This window comes from Dermacentor variabilis, chromosome 1, assembly GCF_050947875.1.
Source record: "Dermacentor variabilis isolate Ectoservices chromosome 1, ASM5094787v1, whole genome shotgun sequence".
Lineage (NCBI taxonomy): Eukaryota > Metazoa > Arthropoda > Arachnida > Ixodida > Ixodidae > Dermacentor > Dermacentor variabilis.
Window position 1 is genome coordinate 125799640 of NC_134568.1, and position 15179 is coordinate 125814818.

General features: G+C 43.3%; 1 protein-coding gene across 2 annotated transcripts in view; it reads left to right on the forward strand.

Annotated features, from left to right (window-relative positions):
• The window catches only part of LOC142584431 (STAM-binding protein-like), a 74580-nt gene that overhangs the window by 33826 nt on the left and 25575 nt on the right, over positions 1–15179 (forward strand). The window contains exons 6-9 of one of the 2 annotated variants that reach the window (XR_012828787.1): positions 3921–4119; positions 5969–6126; positions 7819–7956; positions 12671–12783. Coding sequence is in view for 1 of the 2 variants with exons in the window: in XM_075694586.1 (XP_075550701.1) it covers positions 3921–4119; positions 7819–7956; positions 12671–12783 (450 nt within the window). In the remaining variant the exon portion in view is untranslated. Of the gene's footprint in view, positions 1–3920; positions 4120–5968; positions 6127–7818; positions 7957–12670; positions 12784–15179 lie in introns of those variants that run through there. The other variant, XM_075694586.1, reaches the window with a different exon arrangement.

Below are 15179 nucleotides of genomic sequence, written 5' to 3' on the forward strand. Positions count from 1 at the left end.
CGTCAAATAAAAAAAAAAAAGAGAGAGGATTCGAACTTTCGACTAAAGCAACTGAGCATTCGACATAGCTCAGTCAGATAATCCTGTTGATGGCGAGGCTATCTTCTCGTTGATAAGTACAACCCAGAGGGCCCTCCATGCCTAAAAACTTCTTTGATTTGTCTGCTGTAGATGGGGTGTTTTGCTGATCGTGATGATGATTATCATAAAACTATGGATAATTATTTTGAGGCTAAAACTAAGTTATTTAAGTTTAAAAGCCTAAAAAAAGCTGTAATAAATATAGATGATTTTATAGAAATAACAATCTTATATAAGTTATAATAACTATATTATAAGTTTTAAAAGATAGAGTTGTGATTTTAACCTCCAACTTTAACACAAATTTAATATGATTTTATCTAGAAAATTTGGTGCATACCATGATAATGAAGTATCACCTTATGTAGTGTGGCCTCTTATTGGTCCAGGTACATTAGAGGATATTACTACAGGGGTCCTGTCTCACCTGGGAATCCAACTATAAATGTACTACGAATAGTTATATCTGGACAGATATCACGCCATTTATTGATTCTATCAAGTGGTTTTTGCGTATGTGCTGGACGCTTCATTCGCTTTAGAATCTCTGGTGACGAATGGGTAACTCGATATAAAACGATTTCTAAACGGTACTGGCCTCATAATTCCGCAATCACACATGCGCAGGCGGCCGTGAATTCGGCTAGGCAAAAACTATACAGCTGACTCCGACTCGCATTAAGAATAATAATACTGTGCACGATGCGCTCGCTTTGAGTCAGTTGAAGTCAATTTCGTATATCTCAAATGCTTGAAAACATGCTTGAATTATCCGCGCAATAGGGGCTTTACTGATCGCAGCAGGTGATACGACATAGTATTCCTCAATGATTCTAACATTGTTGTTTCGGTGTCACCTGTATGCATGCGGCAGTGAACGCGGCTAGATATACGATACATTTTCGGTGATCTTGAACAATACTTAAATGTAGTGTGGAAAAAGAAAAAAAAAGAAAATGAGAAAAACAAAAGCTTTCAGCGCTTACTGGGAATTTACTAGTTGCGTATTGACGGGGGTACACCAAACAGCTCACGGTCTCGGCTGCCAGTCTCACGCATCTGGGAAGTCATTCCTAGCGAGGTGGAACTGATACTGAAGTGCCGCCCAAGACTGTATTGCTACGTTTGTATTGCTACATTTTGTCACCGCCTCTTTCACTAAGACTCCACTACACACTACTCAACCAGAGCAGTAGGCATATCACTGAAACCACTCTTTCCTGTCTTATTGCTTCTTCGTATCATTTGGTCTCTTTTTGCAGCATAAGTGCATGCACAGTTGCAGAAATGCTTCAGTGTTGTGTTCCAGACCTTCTTACCTTTCGCAAAATTTTTACAAGATGCATTAGGAACAGCAGAAGTTTTTCAAGAAATTTAATAAACCTACAAAACAATAATTTCTTACCTTATTTTTATCCGGCTCAGTTAGTAATCCTTAATCATGCGTTCCTGTGGCCAGCTGTTGTTTTTTGGAAAGGTGTCAACGTTTACAGGTTTTTCTCTTAGCAGCAGCCAGGCACAGAACAGTTCGATCCTGTCGATACAGTAATGGTGCACCAATAAGAAAATGTTGCAAACACTAAAAGAATTCTTGGAAACAATAAGGCTTGATGCGTTCTGCGTGCTCTTAGTGTGCCTATGCAGCTGGAGAACAATTAACACCAGCATGCACCATGGCAGCAATGGCGTGGTTCAACTTGCAGCTTTGAGTGTATCAAACATCTTTTGGTTGTTTAGTGGTTTTGGTGAAATTTGTCCCAAGTAGCTTTGATGACAATTAGCTGTCTGCAGCCTGCGCAGTGGACTTTGCAGCTGGTATCACCTTCTGCTACCACAAAAATGTATGGAAAAGCTTTCCTTATGCATTGCTTAGCCTCACGCCTGATACCATACCATACCATATTGTACCATACCAGAGCACTTTTTCAATCATGAGAATCATTTCAAAGGCCACGTGCTGATCAGCAAAAGTACCACATTTATTCGGGTATAAGGTGAGGGTACAGTTGGAAGACCTAAGATAAAGAACTTAAATGTGCACACTAGTATAAGGTGATATAAAGTAGCCACCGGATTATTGAGAGTTGGCAGGGATTGCCCGAAATAATGGATAATCAGAAGTCCACCTCCCATCCCTAGGAGGTAAAAAAAACTGGATTAGCGAAAACATTTTTTTAACCCTTTGATGGTCATTTTTTTTTTTGCAATTTATTAGTTTACAGTAGTAGGAAATGATTGAAAACTCATGAATTGAAAAGAAGAAATTTATTGCAAGCAATATTTTGTCTCAAGAATGCTTTACTTGCACCAACAGTATACAAGCAAGTATGCTATGCTGCAAGAGTGTCTATCATAGTTTAATGGTTATCAGTTTGTTGTCCCGGAAGCATGTTTTAATCGGAAAAAGAAACGCACCAGAAGCAAGTCAGAAGAACAAATGCTTGGGCAGTTGCCACAAGAAGAGGCACCACATGTGGCCACCGCAAAATTACAACTGCGCACACCCCAGTATACTGGAATTTTCGAACTGCAACTGAAGGCAAAGAAAATGAAACATAGTAGTGCTATCTCTGAACTTCGACTGTGCAGGGCTGTATCTAAGCTGCTGGAAACACAATAGCGATGGCCGTAAAAAATTATCACATCTCCTTTTCGCACACCTCGGAGGTAGCAGAAGATGCGTGTGCGACCACGTGAGTGAGCGCTTAGAGGTAAAAAAGTTGAGTCGTGCACTCCGGTGAGTAAAAACGCAATATCAAATGACTCCACAGAGATTGCAGCACCTCTCAACAGCCAGTGGCATCGAATACACACAAAATGTCAAACTTAAGATTGGTGTCCTACATGTATGTCAAAAACCATGTGGGGAACGGATCAGTGGTGCCATACATGTACGGCATAAACCTTCGAAAGGGTTAAAGTGTGGCTTTACAGTAGTTAGCCATGCTGCCGTGAAGCAACACTATAAGGTGAAATTCATGCTGCTGTGAAGTCGCACCAAGGTGAAATTGGCATATAACCCGCACCCCAGCTTTACTGCTAAATTAAAAAAAAAATTCTCAGTGAGGCTTATACACATAAAAATAAGGTACTGTCAATGTTTATTAGTAGCTACAATTTGCGCTGTCATCTAGAATCTGGAGTGCATATTGAAACATTAACTGAATCTGTCAGCCTCGCATGTAAGGCAGTGACTAACTTCGAGGCTAAGCATTTGGGAAAAAAAACATCACTTTATATTCGAATAAGTATGGTAGTTGGGATGGCTGTAATGCGCGAGTGTCTGGTACACTGAGTGCACCCGTGCCTCTGTACAGAGTGTTATGAGGCTCTAAAAGGTGTCTTCAGAAACGCTGTGGCGTTGACACGGGTAAACAGCTTTACTGCCACCATTTATTCCTGCATGGGGCTTCAAATGGAGTTATACGGGTGTCACATGGCACGCTTTTGATCGCGATCAAGCCCTATCCAGATCGAATTTCACAGTCATGATTGGCGCCTTTGCGCATGCTGCGCGAGGGAGCCAATCTCAGTTGTGAATTCCGATCCAGATCGAGCTTGATCGCGGTCAAAAGTGGTCGTGTGACACCGGTATTAGTCATTCTTCTTGTTTGGTGTTTTCACAGGTGAAGCTGTTTGAATTGGCCTTGCTTTGCAAGAACCTATTGAATACAGTGGCATGTTACAGTGAACAAACTGCATACTGTTCAGTAATAACATCCTTGTTGTCTTTGTTGGGGAGTAGTTCACTGATTGCTGCATGGTGTTGCAGATAAGTTTGCATAGGTTGCATAATGAGAGTACATATGACAATTTTGTCTTCTTGTTGTTTTGTCTAGTGTCGTAAGAAGGGCAATTCCAGCTGTGGATCGGAGCACAAAGCCTTTGCCATTGCTCAGCCCAGAGCCCTACTATCTTGGCATTCAGGGGCTACGAACTGTTGTGGTGCCAGGAGGCCTTTTTTCCAAGTTTCTTCACTTGTCTCGACAAAACACTGAGAAGAATATTGAGACATGTGCTATTCTGGCAGGAAAGCTTGTAAGTATTATGTGTCAAGACATTTCCAAATGCTTATTAATTTTGCAGAAGGGTTGACATCCTGGTCCCCCCAGTTGGTGCATAGTTGAAGAAAAAAAACCAGTCGCAAGCGACAAAGGGAAAGAAGCGTTGTTAGCATCATAACGATTGAGCTATCAACTGTTGATAGCCCAGTCGTTGTGGTGTGAACATCTCTTCTTGTCCTTTGTCGCTTGTCGCTTGTGACTGGTTTTTTCCTTCAGCTTATTAACTATACAATTGATGAAAATGTGTTAATAAGATTATGATGGCAATGAAAAGATATATGCTTGATATCGATAGAATTGAACAAGATATTAGTGCTATAATGCGGAATTCCTATTTTGAATTGTCACAAGAGAGCCTCATAATATTTCATGAACCACACTGTTGTGAAACTGGCACAACTGTTAAAGCCTCCCTCCCTTGCTCGCACATGATCATAAATTAGTATGCAGTACAATGACCTGTATTTTTGCCTTCACATAATCGGAAAAAAAAATATTGTGGTTACTGCTGCTCTAATATTGCTCAAGCTTCATATCAAGATTGCATTTTATAGTCCAGATTGCTCAGTGTAACACTCGACACTGTTACTTGCCTGGATTTTTAAGAAAGAAGTGCAAAGTTGCCTTTGTCTGCCCCCTGGTATGGCCACACTAGCAGAAAAATGTGCACTGAAAAGCCACTCCTGAAAAATGAACCAAGTCTGGCATGGCCACACTGGCTGGCATTTCTGCTGTCATCATACTCGTGTGCTAGTGTCGCTCTCTACTAAAATCACTTCATCTGGTATCCGAAATGATTCCTGCCAGAGCCGAGAGAAGGTGGTAGTTCCTCGTACCACTAGTTCCACATGAATGCATTGGCCATTTGTTATTGATCCACTCAATCGGTGGGGGCGGCAGGCCACAGAAACTGGTTCTGGATTCCATCATTTGTTCAGCGCTAGAATGCAGCACTTGTGTTGCTGGTGGTAGCGCGCTGCATATTTTTTCACTTGTGTGGTTATGTCTTGAGGGTAGCTACTGAGTGGCAAATAAATGATTTCTTTTGAAACATTGTTGCTTATGAGGAGCACCACATTCTTCATTGACAGCAGTAATTAGCTTGAAAGTGGGCTTGCTGTGTCCGTCTGCCTGTCCTTTTCTTCACGCTGCCATCATCATGCCGACTCTATTGTTGTCATTAATGTTGTCGGCAGACCATTACCCACTGCACCGTGGCTGCGGGTTTGCGCTGCTAAGCACAAGGTCACAGGATCACACCCCGGCCACGGCGGCCAGATTTCAATGGGGACGAAATGCGAAAATGCCTATGTCCTTTGCATTGGGGGGAACATTAAAGATGAAAGATTAAAGGTCAAAATTACTCTGGAGTCCCCCACTACGACGTGCCATATAATGAAATTGTGGTTTTGGCATGTAAAACCCCATAATTCAATTCAGCAGATCATTCCATCACCTCATGATTTTCTCAACCACAACTTCTCCAACAGCATGAGGTGAATAAAATAGAACTATGCCTGATACCGCCACTGCAGATTGAACTTGTGCCTCTGCAGTTGGGAGCCAGATGCATTAGCCACTGAACTATCACACAACTTTCACACTTGGAGGCTTGTGTTGGGTTTCGTGTGCATTGCTGGGTCAGAGTGTGGGGCCATCATTACAGGTGTGTTGGAGGCAACAGCAGTGCAGTGCACTCCTGCACCATGGCTGGTGCATGATCCAGCAGTCATTTTCAGTGTTCATTTTAAAAAGATGACTTTTCACTGTCTTGGATGCCAGTAAGAAAAATTGCCTTACCGCCATTGTCTTGCTGCCGCCAGCATCATCATCATCACCTTCATCATCATCATCACCACACCACCACCACCATCATCATCATCATCATCGTGTCACCACTGCCATCTTTTAATACAGTTCGAAGAATTTCTGCAGGACTTCAGGAGTTCTGCACAAAGTTAGGGGCAACTAAGGTAGTTGGGTGAGTAACTGCTGTTGCGCTAAACGAGTTCAGAGATGGAGGGAGCACTTGCTAAGTCTGCCATTTTTTGTCTGCGCTATTACTTCCTTTAAATTATTTTTATTATCCATTAAAACACGGTAGTTGGTTTACAGTATTTTGTTTTCTGACTAACCACAATGGGAGCTCTATTAATGACAGTTTCTTCCAGCAGCTGTGCTGTAGCATCCTGTCATTAATACAGCTTTAGCAAAGTACAGTGGGCTCTCATTAAACAGAACCTCAAGGAAGCAGGGAAATAAGTTCCATTCATTGAGAGTTTCATTTACCGAGAGATTGAGCTCAAGGATACACAAGGCGCTTTTTTGAAAGGCGCAGATAGTTTAATGTCAACAGCAGATAATAGGTGTGGCAAATCTGATTAGAAAGCTTCTTCCAACAAATATTCTACTTTTACACAGCCGTGGACTAGAGCTATCAGCTCAAAATTTAAAGAAATTATAAAAAGTGAAGAAAGTAAACTAGTCTAAAAGGTTGCCATTTTAGTGAAGGAACCACTCTTAAAGTCATAGATAACTGACTTCCGTCTCCAGTGTGAGCCCATTGTGCAAGCGTTTTTGTGCTGCTATTGGCAACGCTAAGCAAACTCGCAGCTTACCGACATTGCCACCACCAAGAATCCAGAGCAAGCCACGACCACACTAGAGCCGCACTAACCACCACACCAACAAAAACCAGCAGAAGCAGCCTTGGCAATAATGTAGAACTGGAAAGAAAACCCGAAAAAGAAAGGCGCTGACAGCAATGCCCATAGCGATGCTGCTGAGATTGGCCACTCAGTTTCATTTTCGGTAATAATTTTAGCTTCATTTACCTGGCATTAGAAAAAAAATGTGCTTCTGTTAAGTAAGCTCTTCTTTGCATTCCCTTAATGCAAAACCAACCATTGTAAGGCTTTTGTTTTGCTTAAGTAACAATTTCGTTTAAGCAATTCTCGTTGACCGATATTCTGCTTTATACCACTTGCACGGTGCTGATACAATTCTAAGCTGGGTTCTGAAGAGCCCAAGGGTTGTATGGACAATGTATTTGCTACCTGTGGGCAGCTAAGTAGGTGCTCACATCTTTTCCTCCTTTTTCACACCACTGAAGTTCCACTAATCTCTCACTTGCCCTGCTCTTAATTCTTAGTATTGTGCAGTTTCCTCCTTAGTTTTATTTATTTGTGTTTGTGTTTGTGTTTGTGTTTGTGTGTGTGTTTGTGTTTGTGTGCGTGTGTGTGTGCGTGCGTGCGCGCGCGCGCCGAAGGTTCTTGCGTGGCCATCTGAGTGTTTAAGATAAAACCAGCCAAAAAAAGACTCACACAGGAAACATACAAGAAGACAGGAAAGAGGCTGGTCTTGTATGTTTCCTGTGTGTGTCTTTTTTTTTTGCTAGTTTTTTCTTAAATACAATGCACCAACTAGCCCAACGTGTTTTACTAGAATACCATCTGAGTGATTGAATGTGAATGTTTGCAGAAGGTCCATGCACTGATAATTTCACTGCATGTACTATAGAAGGGAGGTGCAAAAATGTTTTGGTGCCCTCAACAATTTTAGGGAATCCATGCTCTTCTAATTATTGCAGCAGTTTTGTTTGGGTACACTTGAGCTCTATTGGCCTTTGGTTTGTTGTGTGACTGCAAGTGATGTGGTACTTTCTGTCTTGCAGTCAAGGAATCAGCTGAATATCAGCCATCTCTTGGTACCAAAGCAGTCTGGAAATGCAGATTCTTGCTTCACGGAAAGTGAAGAAGAAGTGCTTGAATATCAAGACCAGCTGGGCCTTGACACGGTCGGATGGGTGCACGTATGTTCCATTTTAAAAAAAATTGTTACTTTATCGCGTCAAGTTTCTCTTAATTTAGGCTGCTGTTATTCTTTTGTTTTGTAGGGACATTTTCAGGGACATAGGCTATTTTGGGAAAAAGGCTGTGAAGGCTGATCTTAGTGGCAAAATTAAATGAAGCTGCTGAGGTGGAAGTGGCAAGGCACGAGAGGTCTAGTTGTTTGGAGATTATACATAGCTGATAAGTGAACTGATTAATGACAGATTCTTACTATACGAGACATTTCTGTGCATTGAAACAAATATAAGCTTTTGTTGTTTCTCACATTTTGTTTGGCTAAGGAATGCTATGTGCATTAGGACTCTGGGAATCTTCCCCCTCTTTTCACGACTGAAGTCCAGCCTCTTTAGTGTTTTACTAAGCACCATTATGTTCTTGAAACAGACGTGAGGAAAACTGCTAAAAAGAGACAGCATTTGGTGCATGGCTTGGGACTTCTACGAGTCACTCAGACTCGTACTCGCCAAGACTGACTCAGCCAGGTTCACTTAGACAGAATCGCCATAACCTGACCCAGCCTGGCTCATTCAGACTCAACTCACGAAAAATCAGACTCGGTCAGGTTCACTCTGTCAGACTGGCCAAAATCAGACCCCATCAAACTCGCTTGGACTTGTACTTGAGAAAATCAGTCTCGGGCGGGCTCACTCAAACTCATGGTATCACAGCCTCATAATGACTACATTGGGCTCACTCAGCTTCAGGGAATCGCCTACTCACTGAAAAAGAGATTCCTGATTCCGGGGATCAGACTCCGAACAACTTGTAAAACCACAGACTTGCTCGTACTTGCAAACTCAGAGCCATACGACTCAAATTTGCAAGCTCGCATATCACCTGTTAGTGAGGTGAAAGATGTGAATGTGGTAAAGATTTGGGATTTGGCTGTTACTAGGCCACTGCATTCATGTGGGAGAGGGAGGTGTGAAGGGGAAGGATAACGCTGGCGATTCTGCCTATGATGAGCGAGTGTGTGTGTGTATATTGAGCCTCTCAAGTACACCCGAGGGGCTCGATATACATAGTGCACTTTGTCTTGATTAGACAGCTCTTACAACAACAGTGTTGTCATTTTAGCAATTTTGTCGCTAGATTTGGTGACTTGTCTGTTTAGCGACAAATATTTCTATTTAGCAATCGGCAACTTTCTTTTTGTAATGTCACAGAACAATGCGTGACATTTTAGTGACTGGAAAATAGGAAAGTTGCTTTGAAAATGGCCTTCTAGAATGCACTTTATTATTGAAAAGCTACATGTAAGCTGCCTAAATTGGATGTATGGCATGTACGCTCTGTGACCATGATGAGAAAATCGTTGCCTTCACCGGATCCACAGTGCACTCACAAAATTATATATTTTTAAAAATCTTTGCGAAACCAATTTGAATGGGTCTTAACGGGCCTTTAAAGTAGCTCTGATATTTCTTAAACATTTCAAGTAAACATGCACATCGAGTTTAGAATGCTGTCACGATCAACAATGCCAAACGCAGTAGTGCTACGTGCCGCGGGCATGCCACAAAATCAAAAAACAATCCCATGCTCCTCTGCGGGCCTTTCCTGTATCCTGAGCGCTCATCGCGACTTCACCAGAAGCAGACGCTGCCGATTGGTTGAACAAGAACCTATGACTTCCGGTTAGTTTGCTAGCAGGTACGCTTGCTCCCAGCTCTTGCTCATTGTGTTCGTCATTTGCGTGCACTTGCGGATCCGTAACTACGGCCCGCAACGCAAGTACCAAATGGCTCGCATTCGAAATAGTCATGCTTGGTGGTCTGATTAGCTGCATGAACAGAGTCCAACAGTGTTTTGCGATGGCTGGAAGGCATCCATGTGCAGTGCTTGGCTGTTAGATTGCTGACTGGAAAAACGGAACGATGTGACACTGGCTGCCTCATGATGACGCCCTGTGCAATGCCCGGCTTGAGGGCATTGGAGTTGTTTCGATGAGTTAACCTAGTAATTTTGGAATGAATGCATACTTTGCTCACTTGTGTAACTATCCTTCTATTTGCATGCCGAGCTCCCGGGAATGGTAGTATGCCGCCGCGAGGACACCAGGATTCAGGCATATGCTGGGGAAATATGGGTGTTGATATAACCTCGACCAGGTGAGGTGGGCCTTCACCGCATAAATTGGGAAATGACGAAGCCGGGCATAGTGAGGATGAAAAAGAGTAGAAAAGGTTGTATTCACTTCATTGGCACATGAATGGGACTCTCATCTGAGTCTCGAGCGGTCGTACACATGGGCCAGCATGGCCTTAACCCTTTTAGGGTCAATCACATAAATATACGGCGCCGCGAACAAGTCCAAAATGGTCGATGCCGTATATTTATGGCGCTGTCTGTACGTTTAAAAGGCACGCCAATTTCCTAACTTTTTCTTTCCTGGCATGTGCGGCCACTATGTGGGAATAGTATTCCAAAATGCCTACATTACCTAAAATTTACTTGAAAGTTTTAGCGATCATAGCAGTGGTAATTTTAGCGACATTGTGAGAACATTTAGCAGAAATTTAGCGACTTTCCTGTCTCACTCTAGCAACATGCTTAAAAAAATTATGGCAACACTGTATTGCTTGGTCGGCAAGTACCCTAGCAGCTGCATGAGCGCAGTCATTACCATGGAGAGCGGCGTGCCCAGGTACACAGATGGCATGTCTACCTTCTATCATGCCATGTGGAATGTCCATGATCTCCCCTTCACCTACCTATCCCTAGGCCTGCACTCACCTAGTGGAAGACTGCATTGTCCAAACCAGTCCTGCTGGCCCAGCAACAACTGTTACAGCAGGCCTTCAACATCGCGCAAACCAATGGAGGGGCCCCACTCACTTATCTCGGGACCTCGCCCACTTATCCTCATACTTAAATAGTTTTTCTTCCTCACCTAGATTTAAAGTCACCAGCCTATATTGTGGGGATCAAGGTGCCTTCCCACACCTCGCCTCCCAGCTCGCGCATTGTGCTTAGCTCGATCTCCAGGAACCGCCGCCGTAATGACAACTTGGCGGACACGGTTAGCGTGTTGGAGCTAATTTCCCACGCAAACCATGCTTCTCCCTCTCGGGGTCGAATCACCGGGACGAACAAGTGTTACTGGGACGAGCAAGTGTCACCGGAAGCCCTCTCCAGCCGAGCTCTCTTCCGCTGAGTGCTTTGCCGCCACGGCAGATGCTCACAGGCCCGCAACAAGGTGGTTACATGGGACGTTTGCTCCTGCGGCTTCTCGTTGTTGCGCTTGGTGGACCGCTTCCCACTTAGCCCTAGCGCAGCGGGCGCATGTACTCTATCTGTCTTTTGGTGAGCCTTTGCCCATAAGCGCCATGACTGTCGCACCGTGCTGTAACTTGGGTGGATAAACTTGTGCTTGTTGGCGATCTGACTCTGAAGCCTTCTCTGCGCCATGTCGGAGAGTTGACGAACCATGCTGTAGCGCCTTTGTGCATTGCAGAGTGGAGGAGTGTCGTGCCCTTTCCTGATTGTTGTTCGTAGTGTGAGCCTTGTGCGTACCCATCTCCACAATATTAAGTGTATTTGCTTCATTAAGATAGATCTGTGTGTAATGGAGTCATAACTGGCACTTTTCCTTGGCTTACTTCAGGTGCAGCAGTTTTATGCGTTTTAGGATTACCGGGAAAGGGTGCATTAAATGTGGTGAGACTGGTGGCACACACTGTTTAGTACTATAAAAATCATATATACTATAAAAATGTTTGTCGTGGTGGATGGTCTTTACATACTGAGATGCTTATGTAGTTTGCTGAATAACCTGGCACATTAGATCTGTAAGATTTCCATCAATTGGGTACAACTCCTTTATTAAATGGTTCCAATGTACTTTGTTCGTAATCTGCGGCAGTGGTTCAGTGGCTGTGGTGTTCTGCTGCTGGGCAGAAGATTGCAAATTCGATTTCTGACCCCGGCCGCTGCATTTTGATAAGGGCTAAATTCAAATTTTCTCATATTAATCTTTGGAAGCATGTTAAAGAAACCCAGCAGTAAAAATCCATAGCGCTCCACAACAGCCTCTCTTGGCCCTTGTGCTGCTTTAGGATGTTAAATCTTAAGATTTTATTTGATTTGATTTTGGATCTTGTTTGGTGATACATGGTCAGGTTGACTTTAGGTTCACATGAAATCAACAATTGGTTCCTTTAAGGGCCCTGTGAAACCTTTTCTTCAAATCTAAGAAACACACTGTAATAAGTGCAACACCATTCAATGAACAGTATTGCGAAATAAATTTTAAAAGGACGTTATAAGAATGGACATATAAAGAGAGCAGTGCTTACCTCGCCCATTCTCCCTCAACACAATTCCTCTAAGGTGGGTCTCTGGCTGTGCCTTGCCTATTGCACCTTTCTTTCATTTTCTTCTTTACATAGTGCATTGATATTAACTCTTCAAGGTTGGCTTCTGACAAATGTGCCAGAGAGTAAGAAAGGAGTAGTGACAAGACGAATGAAACGTGTTAAATTAACAGCTGCTGCTTTGTTTGCCAGAGGTCTGTGTGCTTCTGCAGTAACTTGTGTGGCCCTAGAAATTGAAACTCAAGATGTTGAAATCCATGCTGCTAGTCAGATGCTTATGTACAGGTTGTTTCTCTGTTATCCACTGGTAATTACTGTGAATGCCTACTTTGTAATGCTCCACCTCTCTTACTTTCAGACCCACCCGACACAGACTGCTTTCATGTCCAGTGTAGATCTGCACACCCACTGCAGTTACCAGCTCATGTTGCCTGAAGCTGTGGCAATAGTGTGTTCTCCAAAGTACGACGAGTATGTATCACATTTATAGAGTTTTCTTTTTTTTACGTGAAACATCTTTAATTTCAGTCAGCATAGGGAGGTCACTTGCTAAAGCCACATGTAATGTTACATCTATGTAACGAAGACATGTAGTACTACTAATATACAGCTTATATCTATGTTACCGTGCTGTAGAGGAAAAATTGTGTAGAGGAAAAAAACATTACTCGATCATGCATGTGTATCTCGTAACAGCTGGCTCAATTGGGAGCAAATCATATCAGTGCCGGTAACAATCGGCTCCAGGAAACTGTTTCGCTTGTGTATTATTTTAGGAGAAAAAAGCATGTTTAAAAGTGTTTATTCGGCACACGTGTTCGTGCACTTTCAAGGATGGTCCTTTTGGGAGGAATGTAGCTTGGCTGCCCTCTACAGTTGATTTTTTTTTTACCCTTGTTCGGTCATTTAAGATGTAAAATAGGTATAATCTTAGGTATTTACGCCTTGATGAAAGTAAGGACCACCTCAATGCTCTAAGAATAGCTCTTGATCTTCAGGTACAGTTGAAGTCACCTGTCGCAAACCAGGTGGCACATTTCTGGATGCACTCCAATTTGTCATTATTTAATTTAACATATATACTCACATAATGAACGCACTTTTTTGCTGAAAATATCGTCGCAAAGATGAAAGACACCTTTATTATGCCGGGTAAATTTTATGGGAACCTTTTCGAAACAGCAAAAATGGAAAAATTGAGCCAGTAATGATTTGAAACATGGATTAGATAACTTACCTTTGCAGTAAAAATACACATATACTATTTGCAAACTCCAACAGCGTCTTTATTGCAATTCACTCCGCATTGAAACCACTAGACCTGTCGTCCAGGTAGCTGGCCGCTTCAGCCACATCGTGGATCTGCAACAGCCTTTCCTCGCAACACTGCTTCTGGCCATCTGCTGTTATCACAAACATCATTTTGAAACGCTGCTTTTCGGTACCTGTTTTGACAACCACACTTCGTGCGTCCATTTCCTCGACCGTCCTGCTCATCAACATGTCAAAAGTTTATCGATGTCCAATCACCTTTTCTGTTTTGTGAGCAGATAAGCTTGACTTAGGACCCATTACACACAGTGAAACCAAAGACAACCAGAAAAGCGAACAGACATGCTAATTCGACACTACGTTTGACTATGCTCACTATGTCGACCAAGTACTAGCTGCTCGGTCAGCTCTTCTTCGCTTGGACTCTCCCACGCACCGTGCCCGGCCACGCATCGGGTACACATGCTCTGCTTTAAGTCAGGGAAAGTCTGTAAACTGTGTAAAGAGTCTGTTGCAGAAACCCAATTGTGATTTTTTTTCTCTCTCGAGTCTGCGAGGTGTCTTTGCGGCGGCACTGGCAGCAAGCCTGTGGTAAGAACAGGCTGAGCGTTATCACAGTCGCTCTTTCGGTCAGGTCCCAAGGCACAGCCTGTTAATGCACGCTTGACGCCAGTGTTCGCTCGTCATGGCTTTGCCATCAGCTTCTCAGTCCTTAAACCGATCACCCTTGCTAGAGTGCCGCTACGGAATGTTTGCTGCTAGTGTGGATGTGCAGCCTACACAAGTTAGCTGCAGAATTTTTGTTAAAGTGATCTTGGCGTTTCTCACGTGGCATCATTGTTAAGTATTTTAAACACAGTGATGGGCTGCGTTTGCTTTAAACACATGTGCGAGAGTAAAGGATTATAGTCTCTCTGAAAAACTACAGCACGGCTGTTCAATTGTGGGACTGCACAGTAGCAGAGTTCGGAGTGCGATTATTATGCGGGGGAAAACAAAAATCAAAATTTTCACGAGCAAAGTTGGGGTGCACTTATTATGTGAGTGCATTCATCATTAAGCAAGTACAGTGAAACCTCATTAAACTGTAGTTGGCCGGAGCTTGGAAAAAGTAAGTGCTAAACAGTAGTACTGCTTAACCGGAACATTGGTAGATCACCCGCTTACCTGTCAAAAGCAGAACTCTGAGAGAGTGCGATGAAAGGGCAAAAAACATGCATTATTTATTCACTTTGTGCGACAAAAGTTCTATTTCCATTTGATGCCACAGCGGCCTAGCAGCGACGACAGTGGCCTCAAACTCACTTAAGCTGCAAGCCAGCTTTTCCGCTAGCCCCCTCTTCTCCGCAAACACCCATATGAGGCTGATACAACGCGCAGCTTCTGCCACTGCCGGGCCTGAATCACCTGTGCTGTCGCTTTCCGTGACGTCCTCGTCGCTGTTGTTGGGTGACACGTGGGCAATAACAGGGGCAACGATGGCAAAAAGTCGAACCTTGAAAAGTCGACCCTTGTAGCTGACATCTTTTAGCTGTCACAGCAGCACTGCCGAGCAACTTCTCCTTTGCATTCCAAATGCCACACACCGTAGTCAA